The sequence below is a fragment of the Lolium rigidum genome, chromosome 3 (genome assembly GCF_022539505.1).
Source record: "Lolium rigidum isolate FL_2022 chromosome 3, APGP_CSIRO_Lrig_0.1, whole genome shotgun sequence".
Lineage (NCBI taxonomy): Eukaryota > Viridiplantae > Streptophyta > Magnoliopsida > Poales > Poaceae > Lolium > Lolium rigidum.
This window is the reverse complement of record NC_061510.1, coordinates 372131226-372150343: the sequence shown is the minus strand read 5'-3', so window position 1 is coordinate 372150343 and position 19118 is coordinate 372131226. Positions and strand designations below refer to the sequence as shown.

Here is a 19118-nt window from a genome sequence, read left to right as displayed (position 1 = left end):
GACTTTGTTGGTACTCCTCGGTCCCCCCAACCCCGTACCTCGCCGGAGCTCCGCCGCCGCCGCCCCTGCCGCCTTCGCCTTCGCCCACCCATCAAATGCCCTGCACGCCACGGCTCTGCCTCGCGTATTCGTGATTCTCCCCCGCCCCAGGCCAGACGAGGAGGATTGGCCAAGAGAAGGAGGTGGTGGTCGGGGTTTTTGCCGGCGGCGGGGAGAGATGGAGACGGAGACCGGGGTGGTCCGCGTGCGGCGGGATGCGCTCACCGCCCGCTTGACATGCCCTCTCTGCCAGGACCTCTTTCGGGAGGCCTCCGCCTTCGTCGAGTGCCTCCACACTTGTAAGTTCCTTTCTCTCTCTACCCCCGCCGGCCGCCGCCTCTCCGGTTTCGGTTCGTCTTGTCCCTCTTCTCTTTCGTGTCTGCGCACCCCCACGCGCTGCCGTCCCACGGCCTTCCTGCGCCTGCGCCGCTATCGTCGCGTCGCGTTGGTTTTGGTGTCGGACTCTGTTCTGTTCGGGTGGCCCGGTGATCAGGTCGGTGCTGGAAGAGCGCCGCCGCCGTTCCTCTCCTTCTGGTCTCGTGCGACGTGTGTCTGGCCGTGACTCGCACACGCGTTTGCTTTCCTCGTGGCCGTGCCGTCATTCTCTTGGAGGGCTGGAGGCTCACCGTGCTCTGCCCGGCGCGCGTCTCGTGGTCCGCGTCGGCGGCTGCGATCCCTTCGCTAGGTCGACTCGTGTTCTTGTTGGGGGATTTCTCGGGTTGACTCCGACGGCCATCGATTCTGTCTGCATTGTCGTCTCGTCCCGGAGGCAGGCGTTTGCTATCCCGCACTACTCCGGAGAACTTCCGCGCGGCCGCCGCCGAGCGAGCCGTCTTTCGTTTGCCCAATTGCCCGTGCTCTGGGCTGCGTGCGCTCCGGAGTCGCCATGCCTCCTTCTCTGGAGTTCACAGTGCTGCAAAGCTGCAGACTTTCGCCTCTCCGGGTGGTTCCCATGTCCCGTCACCGTGCCTGCAGCACATTAGCAGTTTGAGCAGCCGAGAGTTCCTGCCTCGCGCACAGTTTCACTGCAGTGGACGCCGGCGCCATGGATGGCGTTCGTTCCGAGTTTCCTCATAGTTCAGAAAAAAAAAAGAGACGAACTTGTACTAGACTGGCAGTTTAGAAGCTCACTGTTCTAGGTTTGTAGCTTAGGCGATCTACATGACCAGAGTCTGATATCTTCTGCCACCTGCCAAAGGAGCTGCCTTCTTCCAACCTGCTTATTGTTAAAGAACCGGCCATTTCTCATTTTCCATAGATTAAGCAGCCCTGCTGGAAAACAAATTGGCCAAGCTTCTGCTGTGATCCCCTGAATGTTTGTTTGGACAGTTTTGACAAATTGGCTAATCGAGTTGGACTCGTTTGTTGATTTGCAATCCTCCAATTGTCCCATTTCCAGTGTGAGTGTTTGCAGTGTAGTGCAATATGGTCGATTGATTCAGTTGCTGGGCATAGATCACAGCCAGCATCGATACACCATTTCTTTTTTGTCATATTGTTTTTCATATTTGGTCGTCCGCGAAATGCCAGCAAAAGGAAGAACTTGTGTCTGTGAGGCACTGTCTGCGTCCAAACCATTGATGTGGTAGTCATCTGACACCGCGATCACAGAGCAGCTTGTAGTATTTTCTGAGCTTTTGATGCTGGGAGAAAAAGTTGCAAAGCGTTGGCACTTGTTGCAGGATGTTGGGAACTGGGGGTTGTCAAGGCATTCTAGTGTGTCGGGGAGCTTGTAGATGGTGGCATTCTGCGCTGGCTGTGATCAGAAATGTTGTGTCCTCGACACTTCTGGTTAGCAGAATGGGAATTCAGTGGCGTGCTCTCTGCTTCCTTCTAGTTAGTGTTTAGAGAGAGAGAGTGGTGATCTGTAATTCTGTACTGTGAAAGTATTTCAATTCTCTGTGTTTTGGGTATAGCGTGGAAACCGGGCTTCACATTCTTGAATAAAATTTATGTATCTCATGATTTAGAGACCGGGAGGGTGATCGCTCTATTATGTAAAAGTACATTTCTTGACCGTAACCCTGGCACTGCTTTGCACCGTAAGTACAGTGATATTGTCAGTCTTGGCTAAGCGCTCAATCTTTTATTTGCTTGATGAACTTGTGGGTATCCAGGCGTCCTCCCAAATATTTATTTGCTACCCGTCTCCAACTTTCCAGATACATCCATGCTTGAAGTTTTCTTGCCCCGCCATGATACTTTGCCACATGAAAGAACTCCCAATTTTCAGTATAGTGTGAAAATCCGGGCTTCACATTCTTGAATAAAATTTGTGTATCTCATGGTGTAGAGGCCGGGAGGGTGATCGCTCTATTATTTAAATCACATTTCTTGATCGTAAGCCTGGCACTTGTTCTGCATCATAAGTACAATGATATTATCAGTCTTGGCTGCACGCTCAATATTTGTTTCAAGTATTTTTTTTCCAGACAAATGCGTGCTCAATCTTGATGCAGTCAAGCATCTCTATTGCATTTTCAGTTCTTTCAAATCTCTGTATCAAACTAGCATGCTTGTTTCTAGAATTCCTCTGGTGACCATCCTTTTGTATGCAGTTTGCCGGGAGTGCATTATGAAGAAAATAGATGATGAAGAGATCGCCTCCTGCCCAGTATGCCACATTGATCTTGGTATCGCTCCTGAAGAGAAACTGAGGTAAGAAATGTTTAATATCAAGGTTTATCCGTATAACATTGTTTTTTCAACTTGTCAATTCTCTTTTCTTTCAGGTTACTGCATTTTAAATGTGTATGTACATTTCAGTAGAGCATCGTACTTACACACAACATTTTCACAGTTACAGCAGACTTACTCATTTTCGACCCTTATCTAACATAAAAATGTACTAAATTTTTTTTGTCAAGGACAACTGGACAAGAGTCTCTGTACTGTTAAAGTAGCTCTATGCACGTGAATCGAAAATAGTTTCTTGTGGTTATTAGTTGAGCGTATACTACTACAAATTCTACTGTGTAAATCTAAGTTGCAATAGCCCTCAGGGCGCCTCGTGCTAACAGCCTGCTACATTGTTATCTTGTATAATAGCATTGGCTAAAATATGCACTTAATTGTCTTGTAAAGTAAATGTTTAGTGTTCCAGCCACTTATATGTTTTCATTTTTTTTTGTGTGATATCGACTCAAGTACTCAACTATATGCTGCTACCTAACATGATTAATTTCCTTCTTTGAAGGCCTGATCACAATATTCAGAGTATCAGGAACAAGGTGTTTCCACGCAAGACAGAAGTTGATGCTTCTAAGGTTCCAAATATTACATCGCCAGCAAAGAGAAAAGAGAGGTCCCTTTCTTCCTTGGTAGTTGAAACCCCGAAGATAACAACACAGACTAGTCTGACAGGACATAGGACCAAAGCTGTAAGAAGGACAACAACCTCCCATATCACTTCTCTCATTGCAAATGGAACCATGAAATTACTGAATAATTCCGAAGGCCGCAATCAGAAGACTGAGAAAACCTCAGCACCACAGTCTAGCAAGATGACAACATCTGCAAATAAAACGAAGGTACTATTCAAGAACTATCAGATATGTGCACATAGTTTTTTTTTTGCAAGTTTGATACCAATTATCTTAATATTTGCTTATGTTAACTACACATTCCATCCCAAACAGATTAATGCAGATGTTATAGCCTCAAACCAGCCATCTTCTGAAGTTGGAGAGAATCGTGAGACAATTGACAATGAAGAATTTCAGAAACCCTTACACAGTTTGGTCACGGAAAGTGGGAAGAGATCGCTTAGATTAAGTCTTAAAAGAAAGTACGCTGCCGCCAAGGAGGACAAAATGAAAAGCACAAAGGGTGAAATCTCAATAAGGAAAAATGTCGCAGCAGATAAAGTGGCTATTACTGGAATAAGGGCGGGTAAGCACCCAAACAAGTTAAAACTTGTAGACGAAAACAAAGGCAATTCTTCAGAATCTGTATCAACCAATGATAAAAGAACCACAGAGGATAGTCTGACGAAAATTACAGAAGCAGACTTGCAGGGAAAACCCTTGAACAGTTGTATTGAGGCAAGCAGGAATACATCGCTTGGATCAGGTTCTAAGAGCCATGGCGCTACCGCCAAGGAGGACAAAATTAAGAGCACAAATGGTAAACTCTCCATAAGGAAAGATGACACGGTAGAAAAACTGGCTATTGCTGAACTAAGCCTGAGTGAGCATTCCAATAAAACAACCACGGAGGATAATCTGAGGAAAAGCCCAGAAGCAGACCCACGGCAGGAACCGGTTGGTTCTACAATCACTGGTTCTTCGCATGATGGAGTAACTACCCCAGTCTGGTTTTCACTAGTCTCTTCACCGAGCCAGTAAGATTAGAGTTCATTCAATAGTTATACCTATTCTGATGGACCAAATATTTTATTTCCTCACATCAAAATTAAACTGTGTTGCAGGGTACAAGATAAACTGCTGCCTCAGATACCAAATATGTACTTGAGAATTAAGTGAGTTTCCCTTTAATCTTGCAGTTTCTTTGACTTCTAGAATACTAGAGGCTTCTCAGACTTAGCATCCTCTTATTTGTAGCCTATATTTCAGGAAATACTTACCCAGCTTTATATGGATTGTTGTATCTGTTATGTTTTCTACTAGTAGCACCTGTGCTCTGGTATAAGCAAGAGTTTTTTTTTAAAAAATGTACCAAGGGGAAGTATGTAGAAAAACAGTGTTCTCGGGAATTTTATCAGCAATGGGAGAAGATGTTTCATTTGAAAATCCTGTGTTGTTTGTTTAGTCTTCCCTACCAGCAATTCAGTTTTTCCCGATATAATAACATGTAACTAGATTGCAAGAATTTAATATATTACGTTCAATATGATTTTTCTGCTTGTTTCAGAGATAGGAGTATGCAGATCTCCTCCGTCCTGACTTACATTACAAAGAAACTTGAGCTAGCAAGTGATGATAAGGTGAGCTATTTATATGTCCTAGTAATTTCATTTTGACTGCTTTCACTGTCCCCAGCGTTTTCCACTAAAGAATCCACCAGGCTGCATTTGTAGATTTTGATGGTTACATATGATTTATGTGCATCATTTGTTAGTCTTTTGTGAGGTGCTTGCTTTGAAGTATCAGATCATCTACCAATCCGAATACAGTTACCTGCTAGACTGGAGTTTGCTGCGTTTGGAGATTCGTTTTCATAAATACTGAAGGGGCCACTGTCCCCCACCAATTCCTGATAAAGAAACCACTAGGCTGCATTTGTAGATTTGGATGGTGACATAAGAACTATTTGCATCATTGTTCTGTTGCAAAGCTCCTAAAGAAAACACCACTGAACCATTGCAGCTCAATGATCCATCCTATCATATCTTCCGGTTAGCTTGTGTGCCTGCCGATAAAGTATGTATATACATGCACAATGCTGAATCTGCTCTTTCTCCTGATCCTGTACCTCTCTGCATGTGCAGCTGGAGATCCTATGCAATGAATGGCCAATCTGCCCCTCGACAACGCTACACCGCCTACGTGAACAGTGGTTGAGCCGCAAGCCAAAGCAGGAGGTCCGGGCGGCGGTGGGCGGCCCGGCCAAGGAGTTTGTCATGGAGCTTCGCTACCGCCGGCGGCCGGCGGCCGTATCTCTGTGCTGCATGATGAAGACAAAGGGGCTTAATGAGAAGAAGGCAGCTCTGGACGCCAAAACTGACACCTCTGTCAGCACTGCTAAACTTGAGACCCTGCGAAAGGAGTTGGAAGCCCTTGAAGAGAGGATCCGGGCAACCAAACAGCTCATCCAAGATAAGGAAGCTCTTATTGCCCACTCCCTCGAAAAAGCAGAAGGCCTCAAAGCTGAACTGAAAACTGATCTGGCCGAAATACGTGCCCTGAACAAGCAGCTGGTGGCAGGCAAGGACGAAGATGATGAGGCCGAAATCGCCGAGGTGGATCGTGTTCGTGCTGACGCCCTCCATGCCCTTGAGGCATTCCTTCAGTAGAGCCTTACTGTGTAATCTGATAACTGCATCGTTGAGCTTGTACCTCTAGAGTCGATGGCCGTGCATCGGCTTTTTAGTTCTAAAGTCGATGTATGTGCATCGGCTATACTTGATGATGTACATATATATATATATATTTTTTTTTACCGGCCGACTTCGTGCATCGGCTCCATATTTCCGTCTGTTATCCCATATTAGGTGCCCCCGAGCCGAATCTTTCAAGTGACTGAAGATATCAGCTCTTGCTGATGAATGTTGGTCATGGCTTATCCCCAGGACCAATGTTGATCTCTTCTAGCTCATCAGCTGACGTAAACACATACCCTAGCTTGCCGTCACCTGTCAGGTCGATGCTGAACACAGGCAGAGCGTATGGCGAGGATAATTTTGGCCGATTGCTGGAATCGGCCTCCATGTTGATTGAATTGCTCAATGAAGGTTTACAACTTGTATGTGCTCCCTTACATGAGGGAGTCTTCCTACCATGACTACGTGACACGCTTGAGGTGAGATCCTCGATTTTTATTTTTTGGGGCCGATCGCAGGGATCGGCCTTGCCACGTATGTCGATGGATGTTGCTCTTGCTACTCTATCATGCCGGTGGATAAGACCAGTCTCACCCCGTTTTTTGTCACCTCGATGCGATCACAGCCGTCCAAACTGACTCCAGAGAGCGGCTCTTGGTCTTCCGAGTCCCAAATGTTCATACCGGCTATTGAGACCTCGATCGAGTCGTCTGCATGCACGACTTCCACGTCATCTCCATCCCATTGTATCAGGCATTGGTGCATTGTAGAGGGGATGCAGCAGTTGGCGTGAATCCAATCCCTCCCTAGCAGGACAGCGTAGGTGCTTTTGCTGTCGACGATGAAGAATGTTGTTGGGATGGTTTTTCGGCCTACGGTTAGATCCACGTTCAGGACGCCCTGCGTCCCTGATGCTTGGTCGTTGAAGTCATTTAGCGTGACGTTGGTCTTGATCAGATATGCACTGGAGCGTCCCAAACGCCGTAGCATGGAATATGGCATTATATTGACTGCCGCTCCCGTGTCAACCAACATCCTGCCGACAGGCTGCCCATTGATATAACCTTTTAAGTACAGGTCCTTCATGTGTTTGTAGCCCTTCTCTCGTGGCTTTTCAAAGATGACTGGCTGTGGACCGTAGTCAAACTATGCTATCGGCACTTCTTCAGTTCCTGGGGCACGAAACTCTGATGGAAGTATGAACACCATGTTTGTGCCAGCCGATGTACTCACATCGGCTTTTTCTTGCTTGGGACGCCAAACTTTCTTTGGTGGACGACTCTCTTCGTCCAAAGTCTGCTGAATTTTCACGGCCAGATCGGGCCGCGCTTTCCTCAACGTGTGCAAGTATCGCGCTTCGGCTTGCTCCAAGCTACGTAGCCGCTGAACCCTACGCTTTTGAGAGTGGCTGAGTCCATCAGGGCACCACCTTGGCCGGTGGTACCTATCCTCTTCTTTATTCTATGACTCCTCAAAGTCTTCATCTTGAGACGACTCAGCTCGTTTGTTCTGTGGCGGGAGAGGCCCTAGACGCTTGAAAACTGAAACTTCCCCTGCATCCTTCTTCCGGCGTCTACACTCCGGGCAGTTGTCGATTGTAGGAAATCGGCTCATCCCTGAATCCCATCAGTGTTTAAAGAAGGGACAGTCCCAGTGTCTATCCATGTCTTCCTGCTCTCTTGACCTCCCCTTAGCGCGGTGTTCATATCCTTCGTCGTCTCTACCATGCCGACGGTACCTTCCTTTGTCTTCATCAGACCGATTGTATCTCTCTTCATCTCTATCATACTGCTGACGTCGGTCATACTGATATTCATATTTGTTAAGGAGATGCGTTGAGAGTGGTTTTTGATATCGCACGCTTCTCACTTGTTCCTCGGTGAGGTACCGTCTGTCATCATGTCGGGGCCGGTCGCGTGGGTCGGCCTCCTCCTTTTCCTTGCCGCGGGAGTGACTGCTTTCTTCTTTATCCTTGCCATGGTGGCGTACAGGCCCTGCCATGTTAACATCGAACGAGAAATCTAGTCGACGCCTCGCGGAGTGATCGGGTTCCACCATGTTGACGCTAGGAAACGGATGCGTGTCCACTTTCATGGCAAACTGGCTAAAGATCAGTCGGCCCTGTTCTATCGCCGTTTGGATCTGCTGACGAAACCCCTTGCAGTCATTGGTGGTATGGGTGAACGAGTGATGCCATTTGCAGTACGGCCTCCCGTTCATTTCTTGTGCTCTTCAGGCAGATCTGCGTACGTGACTGGTTCGCCCACCACCTCATCCGCAGCTTTTGACATGGTTGCTGCAGATGTCGACGTAGTTGCTGTAGAGAGTCCCACCGGGCGTGCCAGAATGTGTTGCCTACCAAAAACCCACCGGCGAGCAGCGACGGACAACACTGTAGAGCCGGGAGGCTCCCAGGACTGCGGTGGACCCTGGTCCCTCGGGCAACGGCCCGCAATGCTCTGGCACACGTCCTGGCGTTTGCGAGGGCGTGCCACCCGACCTATACCCGGTCGGGAAGGTGACGGATTGCTTCAATTAGTTTCCTGCATGGCAAACACGTAAACATTAAATACGAGCCCCGATCGGCTCTTAGGTTGCCCTGTGGATCGGCTCAAAGAGCCGATTGCCCCATGGTTCACGTTGGATTTATAATGACATGGGGATCATGCTTAATCGATATCAAGCTAAACTAATCTACGATAGTCTAGGGTTCTCACCGCATAACCGGAACATCCTATGCGTAGTTGAGCCTAGCAGATACGTAAGATGATGGAAAACCAGCCCTAAAGAGGCCTAAAAACCAACATGAAGTTGATCCCCGGAACAATCCCTCTAGGGCTTAATAAACCACACCTTACGCACTACCGGATCGTTCAACCCGTTTATAAGGCCTAACCATGCGGATATCAAACCAATCCTTGAAGAACAAGGAACAACTATAACGGATTAGATCTACTAAATAAAGAACAAGCAAGATGCTGCCCCTTACACCTAAGATAGGTGTAAGGGCAGCTAGATATCGAGGGGTAGCGTAGCTAAGCAAGTACATCGTGAAAGCATCGACGTCAGCCCCAAAACATCTAAGATAAGGGTGTTGCTCGCCATCAAAAAGGCTTCAACACGAGCAACACCAATGACGAATAAACTGATACTGCCTAGATCGCAAGATGCGATCTAGGCAGCATGTTGCTTACCCGGGAGAAACCCTTGAAATAAGGGGTGGCGATGCGCCTAGATTGATTTGTTGTGAACGTGATCGTCCTCCTTTCTCAATAACCCTAGGTACATATTTATAGTCCGTAGACTTTCTAACTTGGGAATAAACCCAATTGTGTACGAGCTAAACTCTATCTCTTAATTCTAACCGACACGTAACCTACTATAATTTATAGATACACGGGCAATCTAGCCCAAACTTCTTATACAAGGCCGGTTCAGGAATATTTTCCGTGCATATCCTCTAAGCCCATTTAATCACGGCCCAACCCCAGACTTGGTTAAATTCTGATGATAACACATTGTCACTAATTTTTCCTTGCAAGCCGTTGATGCAGTTTTTGCAGATCTACGCATGGATTTTGCGCTCAAGGATCTTGGCTCTCTTCGTTATTTTCTTGGCATTGAGGTTCAGTCAGTTACTGATGGTCTCTCCTTATCTTAGACACAGTATATTTTGGAAGTTCTCAAGCGTGTTGGCATGGGGGAGTGTAAGGCTGTCATCACTCCGCTTTCCGTATCCGAAAAGTTACCCCTTTAAAAAGGAGATCCTCTTAATGCTGAGGATGCTACTCATTATCGAAATATAGTTGGTGCTCTTCAGTATGTCACTTTGACTCGGTTAGATATATCTTTTTCTGTCAACAAGGTTTGCAAATTCTTGCATGCACCTACAACTCTACATTGGACATGTGTGAAGCGGATTCTTCGGTATCTAAAGTTTAGTATTTGTTGGCAGTAATCTAGTGTCATAGAGTGCTCTCAAACAAGCCACAATGTCTAGGAACAGTACCGAGGCTGAATATAAATCTTTAGCAAATGCTACTGATTTGGGTACAAACTTTGTTGAATAAGTTGGGATAGAACATCCGAGGACAGCGTCATTGTGGTGTGATAATCTTGGCGTCACATATTTCTCATCCAATCTAGTATTTCATGCCAGGACAAAGCATACAGAAGTGCACTATCATTTTGTTTGAAAAAGAGTTGCTAATAAGAAGTTTTGGATATCAGGTACATTCCTACAGGTGATCAAGTTGCTGATGGCTTTACCAAACCATTGTTAGTTAGACAGATGGAAGCATTTTGCCGCAATCTCAACTTAGATAAGTTTAGATTGAGGGAAGGTGTAAATTAGCGTGTTTGAGTTGTACCGTGTTGTAGCTCTGTAATCGTGATAGTTAGGGATTCTCCTCATATCTTAACCTGTATAGTTTGAGTAGAGATAAAGCATAATCCCAACCACACAATCTATGTAATCTGAGCGGTGTGCTCTCTATATTAACACGCAGGTGGCCCGAGCTAAAGGGCAACGCTTAACCCTAGTTTTTTTACTGCCAAGCGAAACAACATGCATGCACTTTCCCATGGCCCAGTTTTCCCTGACGAGTTCCTTTTGCCGTGCTAGCGCGGACCCGAGAATTATGGGCGAGCCTCAGTGTTTAAAGTTGCCACGGCCCGAGTATCGGGTTGTACTTATTGCAATAATATTGTAGTGTCATATCTTCAAGTACTCCCTCCCTTATACCCAAATGAAAATTTTGAAAATTTGAAGCCCACTTCCTTTCCCATATGTATATGTTTTCATTATTTATTTTCTTGCAGAGTTGTTCATCATGATATTAAATTGTGAGACTTGACTTTTTAATCACGAAGAGCTAGCGTGGACGGTGCACACAAATAAATCTTGCGTGCACTAGAGTGCGGAGAGGCCTGAAGCGGGGTCACCTTAAGTTGCCTATCTAACATTAATTGCATTGCAGACTTTTTTATTAACTAAGAGGGTCGACGTGTGAGCGAGAAAGGCTAAAGCGGTGCATAACAAACAAAGTGAGATATGCAGATAGTAAGAATCGTGACACGTTTTTTTATCGCTTCGAATTAATAAGGGGCGATAACGTCGCTAGTCGACATGTGGCTGCATTACTTGGCACCGATGGTAAGGAGTTTAGGTGGTTGTAAACCTGAATTGAGGAGGTATAGAGTTACAACACGAAAGTTGTAGTCCCTCTATACCACAAGAAAAAGTTAGGAATAACATATTGCTATACAAAAAAAATCGGAAACAATAGAAGAATATTGTTTTTGAAAATACAAATGGTACGTAGATCGGCAGGGTATACATACACCAGAGGATGTAGAGGAGGTGGCAATTTGGCTCATAGGAGCAAATGCTCTTATTATATAAAATAATTAAAAAATAATTTTAAAAATGTTAAAAAATTCTGATATAAATTTGTTAGTGTACATCTTGACATTCTATGTTAGTGCACAAATTTTCATGGAGAAACAACATTTTATATGGCGTGTACAAAAAAGACAAAAAAATATCCTGTACGTAGTCGTGTTATAGCATCAAAACTTGTCTTTTTTACAGGAGCCACAATTATTTTTAGTTTTTTTTGAAAACTTGTGTACCAACATAAAATGTGTAGATGTACATGTAAAAATTTAGTTTAGAATTTTTTGACACTTTGAAATGTGGATTCACATAATGGGAGCATATGCTCCTATGAGCCAAAGTGCATTTCCCGAGGATGTACTCGTACTTAGAAAAGTACCCCGGAGCTAAAATTCTGGTGGGCCCCGGTCGTAGGCTATGCGCACCCGGCGCCGCCCACACGCAATCGCCACCTCCCCCACTATTTATACACAGCCAAATATATCAAATAGACTTTGTTGGTACTCCTCGGTCCCCCCAACCCCGTACCTCGCCGGAGCTCCGCCGCCGCCGCCCCTGCCGCCTTCGCCTTCGCCCGCCCGTCAAATGCCCTGCACGCCACGGCCCTGCCTCGCGTATTCGTGATTCTCCCCCCGCCCCAGGCCAGACGAGGAGGATTGGCCAAGAGAAGGAGGTGGTGGTCGGGGTTGTTGCCGGCGGCGGGGAGAGATGGAGACGGAGAACGGGGTGGTTCGCGTGCGGCGGGATGCGCTCACCGCCCGCTTGACATGCCCTCTCTGCCAGGACCTCTTTCGGGAGGCCTCCGCCTTCGTCGAGTGCCTCCACACTTGTAAGTTCCTTTCTCTCTCTACCCCGCCGGCCGCCGCCTCTCCGGTTTCGGTTCGTCTTGTCCCTCTGCTCTTTCGTGTCTGCGCACCCCCGCGCGCTGCCGTCCCACGGCCTTCCTGCGCCTGCGCCGCTATCGTCGCGTCGCGTTGGTTTTGGTGTCGGATTCTGCTCTGTTCGCGGGTGGCCCGGTGATCAGGTCGGTGCTGGAAGAGCGCCGCCGCCGTTCCTCTCCTTCTGGTCTCGTTCGACGTGTGTCTGGCCGTGACTCGCACACGCGTTTGCTTTCCTCATGGCCGTGCCGTCATTCTCGTGGAGGCTCACCGACGCGTGCTCTGCCCTGCGCGCGTCGGCGGCTGCTGCGATCCCTTCGCTAGGTCGACTCGTGTTCTTGTTGAGGATCTCTCGGGTTGACTCCGACGGCCATCGATTCTGTCTGCATTGTCGTCTCGTCCCAGAGGCACGCGTTTGCTATCCCGCACTACCCCGGAAAACCTCCGCGCGGCCGCCGCCGAGTGAGGCCGTCTTTTGTTTGCCCAATTGCCCGAGCGTGCGCTCCGGAGAGGCCATGCCCCCTTCTCTGGAGTTCACAATGCTGCAAAGCTGCAGACTTTCGCCTCTCCGAGTGGTTACCATGTCCCGTCACCGTGCCTGCAGCACATTAGCAGTTTGAGCAGCCGAGAGTTCCTGCCTCGCGCACAGTTTCACTGCAGTGGACGCCGGCGCCATGGATGGCGTTCGTTCCGAGTTTCCTCATAGTTCAGAAAAAAAAAGAGAGACGAACTTGTACTAGACTGGCAGTTTAGAAGCTCACTGTTCTAGCTCGGTTTGTAGCTTAGGCGATCTACATGACCAGAGTCTGATATCTTTTGCCACCTGCCAAAGGAGCTGCCTTCTTCCAACCTGCTTATTGTTAAAGAACCGGCCATTTCTCATTTTCCATAGATTAAGCAGCCCTGCTGGAAAACAAATTGGCCAAGCTTCTGCTGTGATCCCCTGAATGTTTGTTTGGACAGTTTTGACAAATTGGCTAATCGAGTTGGACTCGTTTGTTGATTTGCAATCCTCCGATTGTCCCATATCCAGTGTGAGTGTTTGCAGTGTAGTGCAATATGGTCGATTGATTCAGTTGCTGGGCATAGATCACAGCCAGCATCGATACACCATTTCTTTTTTGTCATATTGTTTTTCATATTTGGTCGTCCGCGAAATGCCAGCAAAAGGAAGAACTTGTGTCTGTGAGGCACTGTCTGCGTCCAAACCATTGATGTGGTAGTCATCTGACACCGCGATCACAGAGCAGCTTGTAGTATTTTCTGAGCTTTTGATGCTGGGAGAAAAAGCTGCAAAGCGTTGGCACTTGTTGCAGGATGTTGGGAACTGGGGGTTGTCAAGGCATTCTAGTAGCTTACGGTGTGTCTCGTAATGGTGGCGGGGAGCTTGTAGATGGTGGCATTCTGCGCTGGCTGTGATCAGAAATGTTGTGTCCTCGACACTTCTGGTTAGCAGAATGGGAATTCAGTGGCGTGCTCTGTGCTTCCTTCTAGTTAGTGTTTAGAGAGAGAGTGGTGATCTGTAATTCTGTACTGTGAAAGTATTTCAATTCTCTGTGTTTTGGGTATAGCGTGGAAACCGGACTTCACATTCTTGAATAAAATTTATGTATCTCATGATTTAGAGGCCGGGAGGGTGATCGCTCTATTATGTAAAAGTACATTTCTTGACTGTAACCCTGGCACTGCTTTGCACCGTAAGTACAGTGATATTGTCAGTCTTGGCTAAGCGCTCAATCTTTTATTTGCTTGATGAACTTGTGGGTATCCAGGCGTCCTCCCAAATATTTATTTGCTACCCGTCTCCAACTTTCCAGATACATCCATGCTTGAAGTTTTCTTGCCCCGTCATGATACTTTTCCACATGAAAGAACTCCCAATTTTCAGTATAGTGTGAAAATCCGGGCTTCACATTCTTGAATAAAATTTGTGTATCTCATGGTGTAGAGGCCGGGAGGGTGATCGCTCTATTATTTAAATCACATTTCTTGATCGTAAGCCTGGCACTTGTTCTGCATCATAAGTACAATGATATTATCAGTCTTGGCTGCACGCTCAATATTTGTTTCAAGTATTTTTTTTCCAGACAAATGCGTGCTCAATCTTGATGCAGTCAAGCATCTCTATTGCATTTTCAGTTCTTTCAAATCTCTGTATCAAACTAGCATGCTTGTTTCTAGAATTCCTCTGGTGACCATCCTTTTGTATGCAGTTTGCCGGGAGTGCATTATGAAGAAAATAGATGATGAAGAGATCGCCTCCTGCCCAGTATGCCACATTGATCTTGGTATCGCTCCTGAAGAGAAACTGAGGTAAGAAATGTTTAATATCAAGGTTTATCCGTATAACATTGTTTTTTCAACTTGTCAATTCTCTTTTCTTTCAGGTTACTGCATTTTAAATGTGTATGTACATTTCAGTAGAGCATCGTACTTACACACAACATTTTCACAGTTACAGCAGACTTACTCATTTTCGACCCTTATCTAACATAAAAATGTACTAAATTTTTTTTGTCAAGGACAACTGGACAAGAGTCTCTGTACTGTTAAAGTAGCTCTATGCACTTGAATCGAAAATAGTTTCTTGTGGTTATTAGGTGAGCGTATACTACTACAAATTCTACTGTGTAAATCTAAGTTGCAATAGCCCTCAGGGCGCCTCGTGCTAACTGCCTGCTACAATGTTATCTTGTATAATAGCATTGGCTAAAATATGCACTTAATTGTCTTGTAAAGTAAAAGTTTAGTGTTCCAGCCACTTATATGTTTTCATTTTTTTTTGTGTGATATCGACTCAAGTACTCAACTATATGCTGCTACCTGACATGATTAATTTCCTTCTTTGAAGGCCTGATCACAATATTCAGAGTATCAGGAACAAGGTGTTTCCACGCAAGACAGAAGTTGATGCTTCTAAGGTTCCAAATATTACATCGCCAGCAAAGAGAAAAGAGAGGTCCCTTTCTTCCTTGGTAGTTGAAACCCCGAAGATAACAACACAGACTAGTCTGACAGGACATAGGACCAAAGCTGTAAGAAGGACAACAACCTCCCATATCACTTCTCTCATTGCAAATGGAACCATGAAATTACTGAATAATTCCGAAGGCCGCAATCAGAAGACTGAGAAAACCTCAGCACCACAGTCTAGCAAGATGACAACATCTGCAAATAAAACGCAGGTACTATTCAAGAACTATCAGATATGTGCACATAGTTTTTTTTTGCAAGTTTGATACCAATTATCTTAATATTTGCTTATGTTAACTACACATTCCATCCCAAACAGATTAATGCAGATGTTATAGCCTCAAACCAGCCATCTTCTGAAGTTGGAGAGAATCGTGAGACAATTGACAATGAAGAACTTCAGAAACCCTTACACAGTTTGGTCACGGAAAGTGGGAAGAGATCGCTTAGATTAAGTCTTAAAAGAAAGTACGCTGCCGCCAAGGAGGACAAAATGAAAAGCACAAAGGGTGAAATCTCAATAAGGAAAAATGTCGCAGCAGATAAAGTGGCTATTACTGGAATAAGGGCGGGTAAGCACCCAAACAAGTTAAAACTTGTAGACGAAAACAAAGGCAATTCTTCAGAATCTGTATCAACCAATGATAAAAGAACCGCAGAGGATAGTCTGACGAAAATTACAGAAGCAGACTTGCAGGGAAAACCCTTGAACAGTTCTATTGAGGCAAGCAGGAATACATCACTTGGATCAGGTTCTAAGAGCCATGGCGCTACCGCCAAGGAGGACAAAATTAAGAGCACAAATGGTAAACTCTCCATAAGGAAAGATGACACGGTAGAAAAACTGGCTATTGCTGAACTAAGCCTGAGTGAGCATTCCAATAAAACAACCACGGAGGATAATCTGAGGAAAAGCCCGGAAGCAGACCCACGGCAGGAACCGGTTGGTTCTACAATCACTGGTTCTTCGCATGATGGAGTAACTACCCCAGTCTGGTTTTCACTAGTCTCTTCACCGAGCCAGTAAGATTAGAGTTCATTCAATAGTTATACCTATTCTGATGGACCAAATATTTTATTTCCTCACATCAAAATTAAACTGTGTTGCAGGGTACAAGATAAACTGCTGCCTCAGATACCAAATATGTACTTGAGAATTAAGTGAGTTTCCCTTTAATCTTGCAGTTTCTTTGACTTCTAGAATACTAGAGGCTTCTCAGACTTAGCATCCTCTTATTTGTAGCCTATATTTCAGGAAATACTTACCCAGCTTTATATGGATTGTTGTATCTGTTATGTTTTCTACTAGTAGCACCTGTGCTCTCGTATAAGCAAGAGTTTTTTTTTTTTTAATGTACCAAGGGGAAGTATGTAGAAAAACAGTGTTCTCGGGAATTTTATCAGCAATGGGAGAAGATGTTTCATTTGAAAATCCTGTGTTGTTTGTTTAGTCTTCCCTACCAGCAATTCAGTTTTTCCCGATCTAATAACATGTAACTAGATTGCAAGAATTTAATATATTACGTTCAATATGATTTTTCTGCTTGTTTCAGAGATAGGAGTATGCAGATCTCCTCCGTCCTGACTTACATTACAAAGAAACTTGAGCTAGCAAGTGATGATAAGGTGAGCTATTTATATGTCCTAGTAATTTCATTTTGACTGCTTTCACTGTCCCCAGCGTTTTCCACTAAAGAATCCACCAGGCTGCATTTGTAGATTTTGATGGTTACATATGATTTATGTGCATCATTTGTTAGTCTTTTGTGTGGTGCTTGCTTTGAAGTATCAGATCATCTACCAATCCGAATACAGTTACCTGCTAGACTGGAGTTTGCTGCGTTTGGAGATTCGTTTTCATAAATACTGAAGGGGCCACTGTCCCCCCACCAATTCCTGATAAAGAAACCACTAGCCTGCATTTGTAGATTTGGATGGTGACATAAGAACTATTTGCATCATTGTTCTGTTGCAAAGCTCCTAAAGAAAACACCACTGAACCATTGCAGCGCAATGATCCATCCTATCATATCTTCCGGTTAGCTTGTGTGCCTGCCGATAAAGTATGTATATACATGCACAATGCTGAATCTGCTCTTTCTCCTGATCCTGTACCTCTCTGCATGTGCAGCTGGAGATCCTATGCAATGAATGGCCAATCTGCCCCTCGACAACGCTACACCGCCTACGTGAACAGTGGTTGAGCCGCAAGCCAAAGCAGGAGGTCCGGGCGGCGGTGGGCGGCCCGGCCAAGGAGTTTGTCATGGAGCTTCGCTACCGCCGGCGGCCAGCGGCCGTATCTCTGTGCTGCATGATGAAGACAAACTCCGTGACAACCTCCCTCCCATGCTACTGCAGCACCTAGGTTGCAGGAGAAGAGAAACATTTTGCTGCTAGCTCCAATAATCGTTTACCAGCCAGTCAGCCTAGTAATAGTTGCATAGATATATTTGACCTTTACAATTTTGTGGGCCGAATGGGCCGTGTAAAGAGCGGTCGAAAGAAAGAGGTTAGGCGTAGCATTAGATTTGTTAAAGGCATCAAAAGAAGATGAAAGATTTGTACCTTGGCTCCCAGAAGCCAGAATATGCACTTCACATTTCCGACGAGAATTTACAGACCAGCTAAATTTTCTTAAATTGTTTCGTGTGTGTTTATGTGTGCACTTACGGAGTAATTCTGTTTCTTTCCTGACGTCGTTTGTGCAGGTTTCGCATTATGTTGAATACTGGTATAGCTGAAATCTGAGTGAGATTCCCTGTGCCGTAGATACTTTTTGGTGTAAAATCTTGAATACCCCTCACCTAGACACCTTCTGCGTCCTGGCTACTATAGTGTGGTAAGGCCAGCAGAGCATAATAACCAGGATGCATACAAAGAGAATATCTTAGAATAGATTCTGCCAATAGCTTGTAGAATTATTTTTGTGAAAAAAAGTACATGAAAAATGAGCACTTTGCTCACGAAGTAGCAACTTATGAAAAGTGGGTTAGTAAGGGTCTTTGGTAGGCTTGGCCGATTTGCTGCTCCATGGCGGCAGACTGCGGGTATTAGCCCATCCGAAACATGCTCCGAGCCAAAATGTGGACTTGTTTGGTCGCCTAGGTTGCATTACTAGGGCCAGAAAAATCTGGGTGATTGCTTGGATGCAGGTAAGCCCAAATTTTCTTGTCCATGAAATGTTGGCTGCTTGGTAGCAACCAGGTAACGATTGTTGTCACCTCTTCTCTCTACTGGCGACCTAGCTTACTATACTGCGGTGACCCAGCATACCACTACATGTTGTAGTATACAAGTCGTTGATATGATCTTTATGAAGGGACTTCTTCACAAATGTCACATCCCTCAGAGTGGTACAACAGAAACATTGCAGGTCATAACACTCCAGATATTATTACAAACATAGTCTTAACAAGTTGGTATTCTCACAGGTCCGATGAGAACACCCTAAGATATTACTTAAGTACTATTACAACTCACATATAGATGAAAGAGACCACATGAACTTATTTAAGTAAGTCCTACGCTGCTCGGCTCCATGATACTAAGGTATGCCACTATTCCTCCGCCTCATTGTCGTCGGGCCCGTAGACTATCCCATAGTCTACGCCTTCCACCCCTCCGGACAGAACAGGTTCTTCATAGACCAGCTCGTAGCCTCCTTTCGGCGCTCCGTCGTTGGCCTCCACTTCCATATCAAAGTCTAGCAAGGGTGTCGAAAGAAAGTGAGTACAGAGGTACTCAGCAAGTTCAAAAGAGAAAAGGTGTTTGATGCACTAGCTACGACCGTTGATTAGGAAATCTCAGGTCAATGCATGTTTCGAAAACA

At 45.5% G+C, this 19118-nt stretch overlaps 2 protein-coding genes across 2 annotated transcripts; both read left to right on the top strand.

The window, feature by feature from the left end:
• The first annotated feature begins 217 nt into the window (after positions 1 to 217).
• Positions 218 to 9701, top strand: LOC124697433 (E3 ubiquitin protein ligase DRIP1-like). Its single transcript, XM_047230025.1, has 8 exons — positions 218 to 338; positions 2598 to 2697; positions 3236 to 3569; positions 3678 to 4381; positions 4469 to 4519; positions 4912 to 4984; positions 5489 to 5794; positions 9630 to 9701. The coding sequence occupies exons 1-8, from the start codon at positions 218 to 220 to the stop codon at positions 9699 to 9701; spliced, it is 1761 nt and encodes a 586-aa protein (XP_047085981.1).
• Positions 9702 to 12146: 2445 nt separating this feature from the next.
• Positions 12147 to 17654, top strand: LOC124697432 (E3 ubiquitin protein ligase DRIP2-like). Its single transcript, XM_047230024.1, has 7 exons — positions 12147 to 12267; positions 14530 to 14629; positions 15168 to 15501; positions 15609 to 16312; positions 16400 to 16450; positions 16843 to 16915; positions 17421 to 17654. Exons 1-7 carry the CDS (start codon positions 12147 to 12149, stop codon positions 17652 to 17654), a joined length of 1617 nt encoding a protein of 538 aa, XP_047085980.1.
• The last annotated feature ends 1464 nt before the right edge of the window (positions 17655 to 19118 follow it).

What these genes read in the sequence shown, in the direction of transcription:
- LOC124697432 (XM_047230024.1), top strand. Translation starts at nt 12,147, where the DNA reads ATGGAGACGGAGAACGGGGTGGTTCGCGTGCGGCGGGATGCGCTCACC. An exon ending in GCTCCTGAAGAGAAACTGAG is followed by an intron (nt 14,630 to 15,167) that starts GTAAGAAATGTT and finishes CCTTCTTTGAAG; the next exon opens with GCCTGATCACAATATTCAGA. An exon ending in CTAGTCTCTTCACCGAGCCA is followed by an intron (nt 16,313 to 16,399) that starts GTAAGATTAGAG and finishes ACTGTGTTGCAG; the next exon opens with GGTACAAGATAAACTGCTGC.
- LOC124697433 (XM_047230025.1), top strand. Translation starts at nt 218, where the DNA reads ATGGAGACGGAGACCGGGGTGGTCCGCGTGCGGCGGGATGCGCTCACC. An exon ending in GCTCCTGAAGAGAAACTGAG is followed by an intron (nt 2,698 to 3,235) that starts GTAAGAAATGTT and finishes CCTTCTTTGAAG; the next exon opens with GCCTGATCACAATATTCAGA. An exon ending in AGCTAGCAAGTGATGATAAG is followed by an intron (nt 4,985 to 5,488) that starts GTGAGCTATTTA and finishes CTGCATGTGCAG; the next exon opens with CTGGAGATCCTATGCAATGA.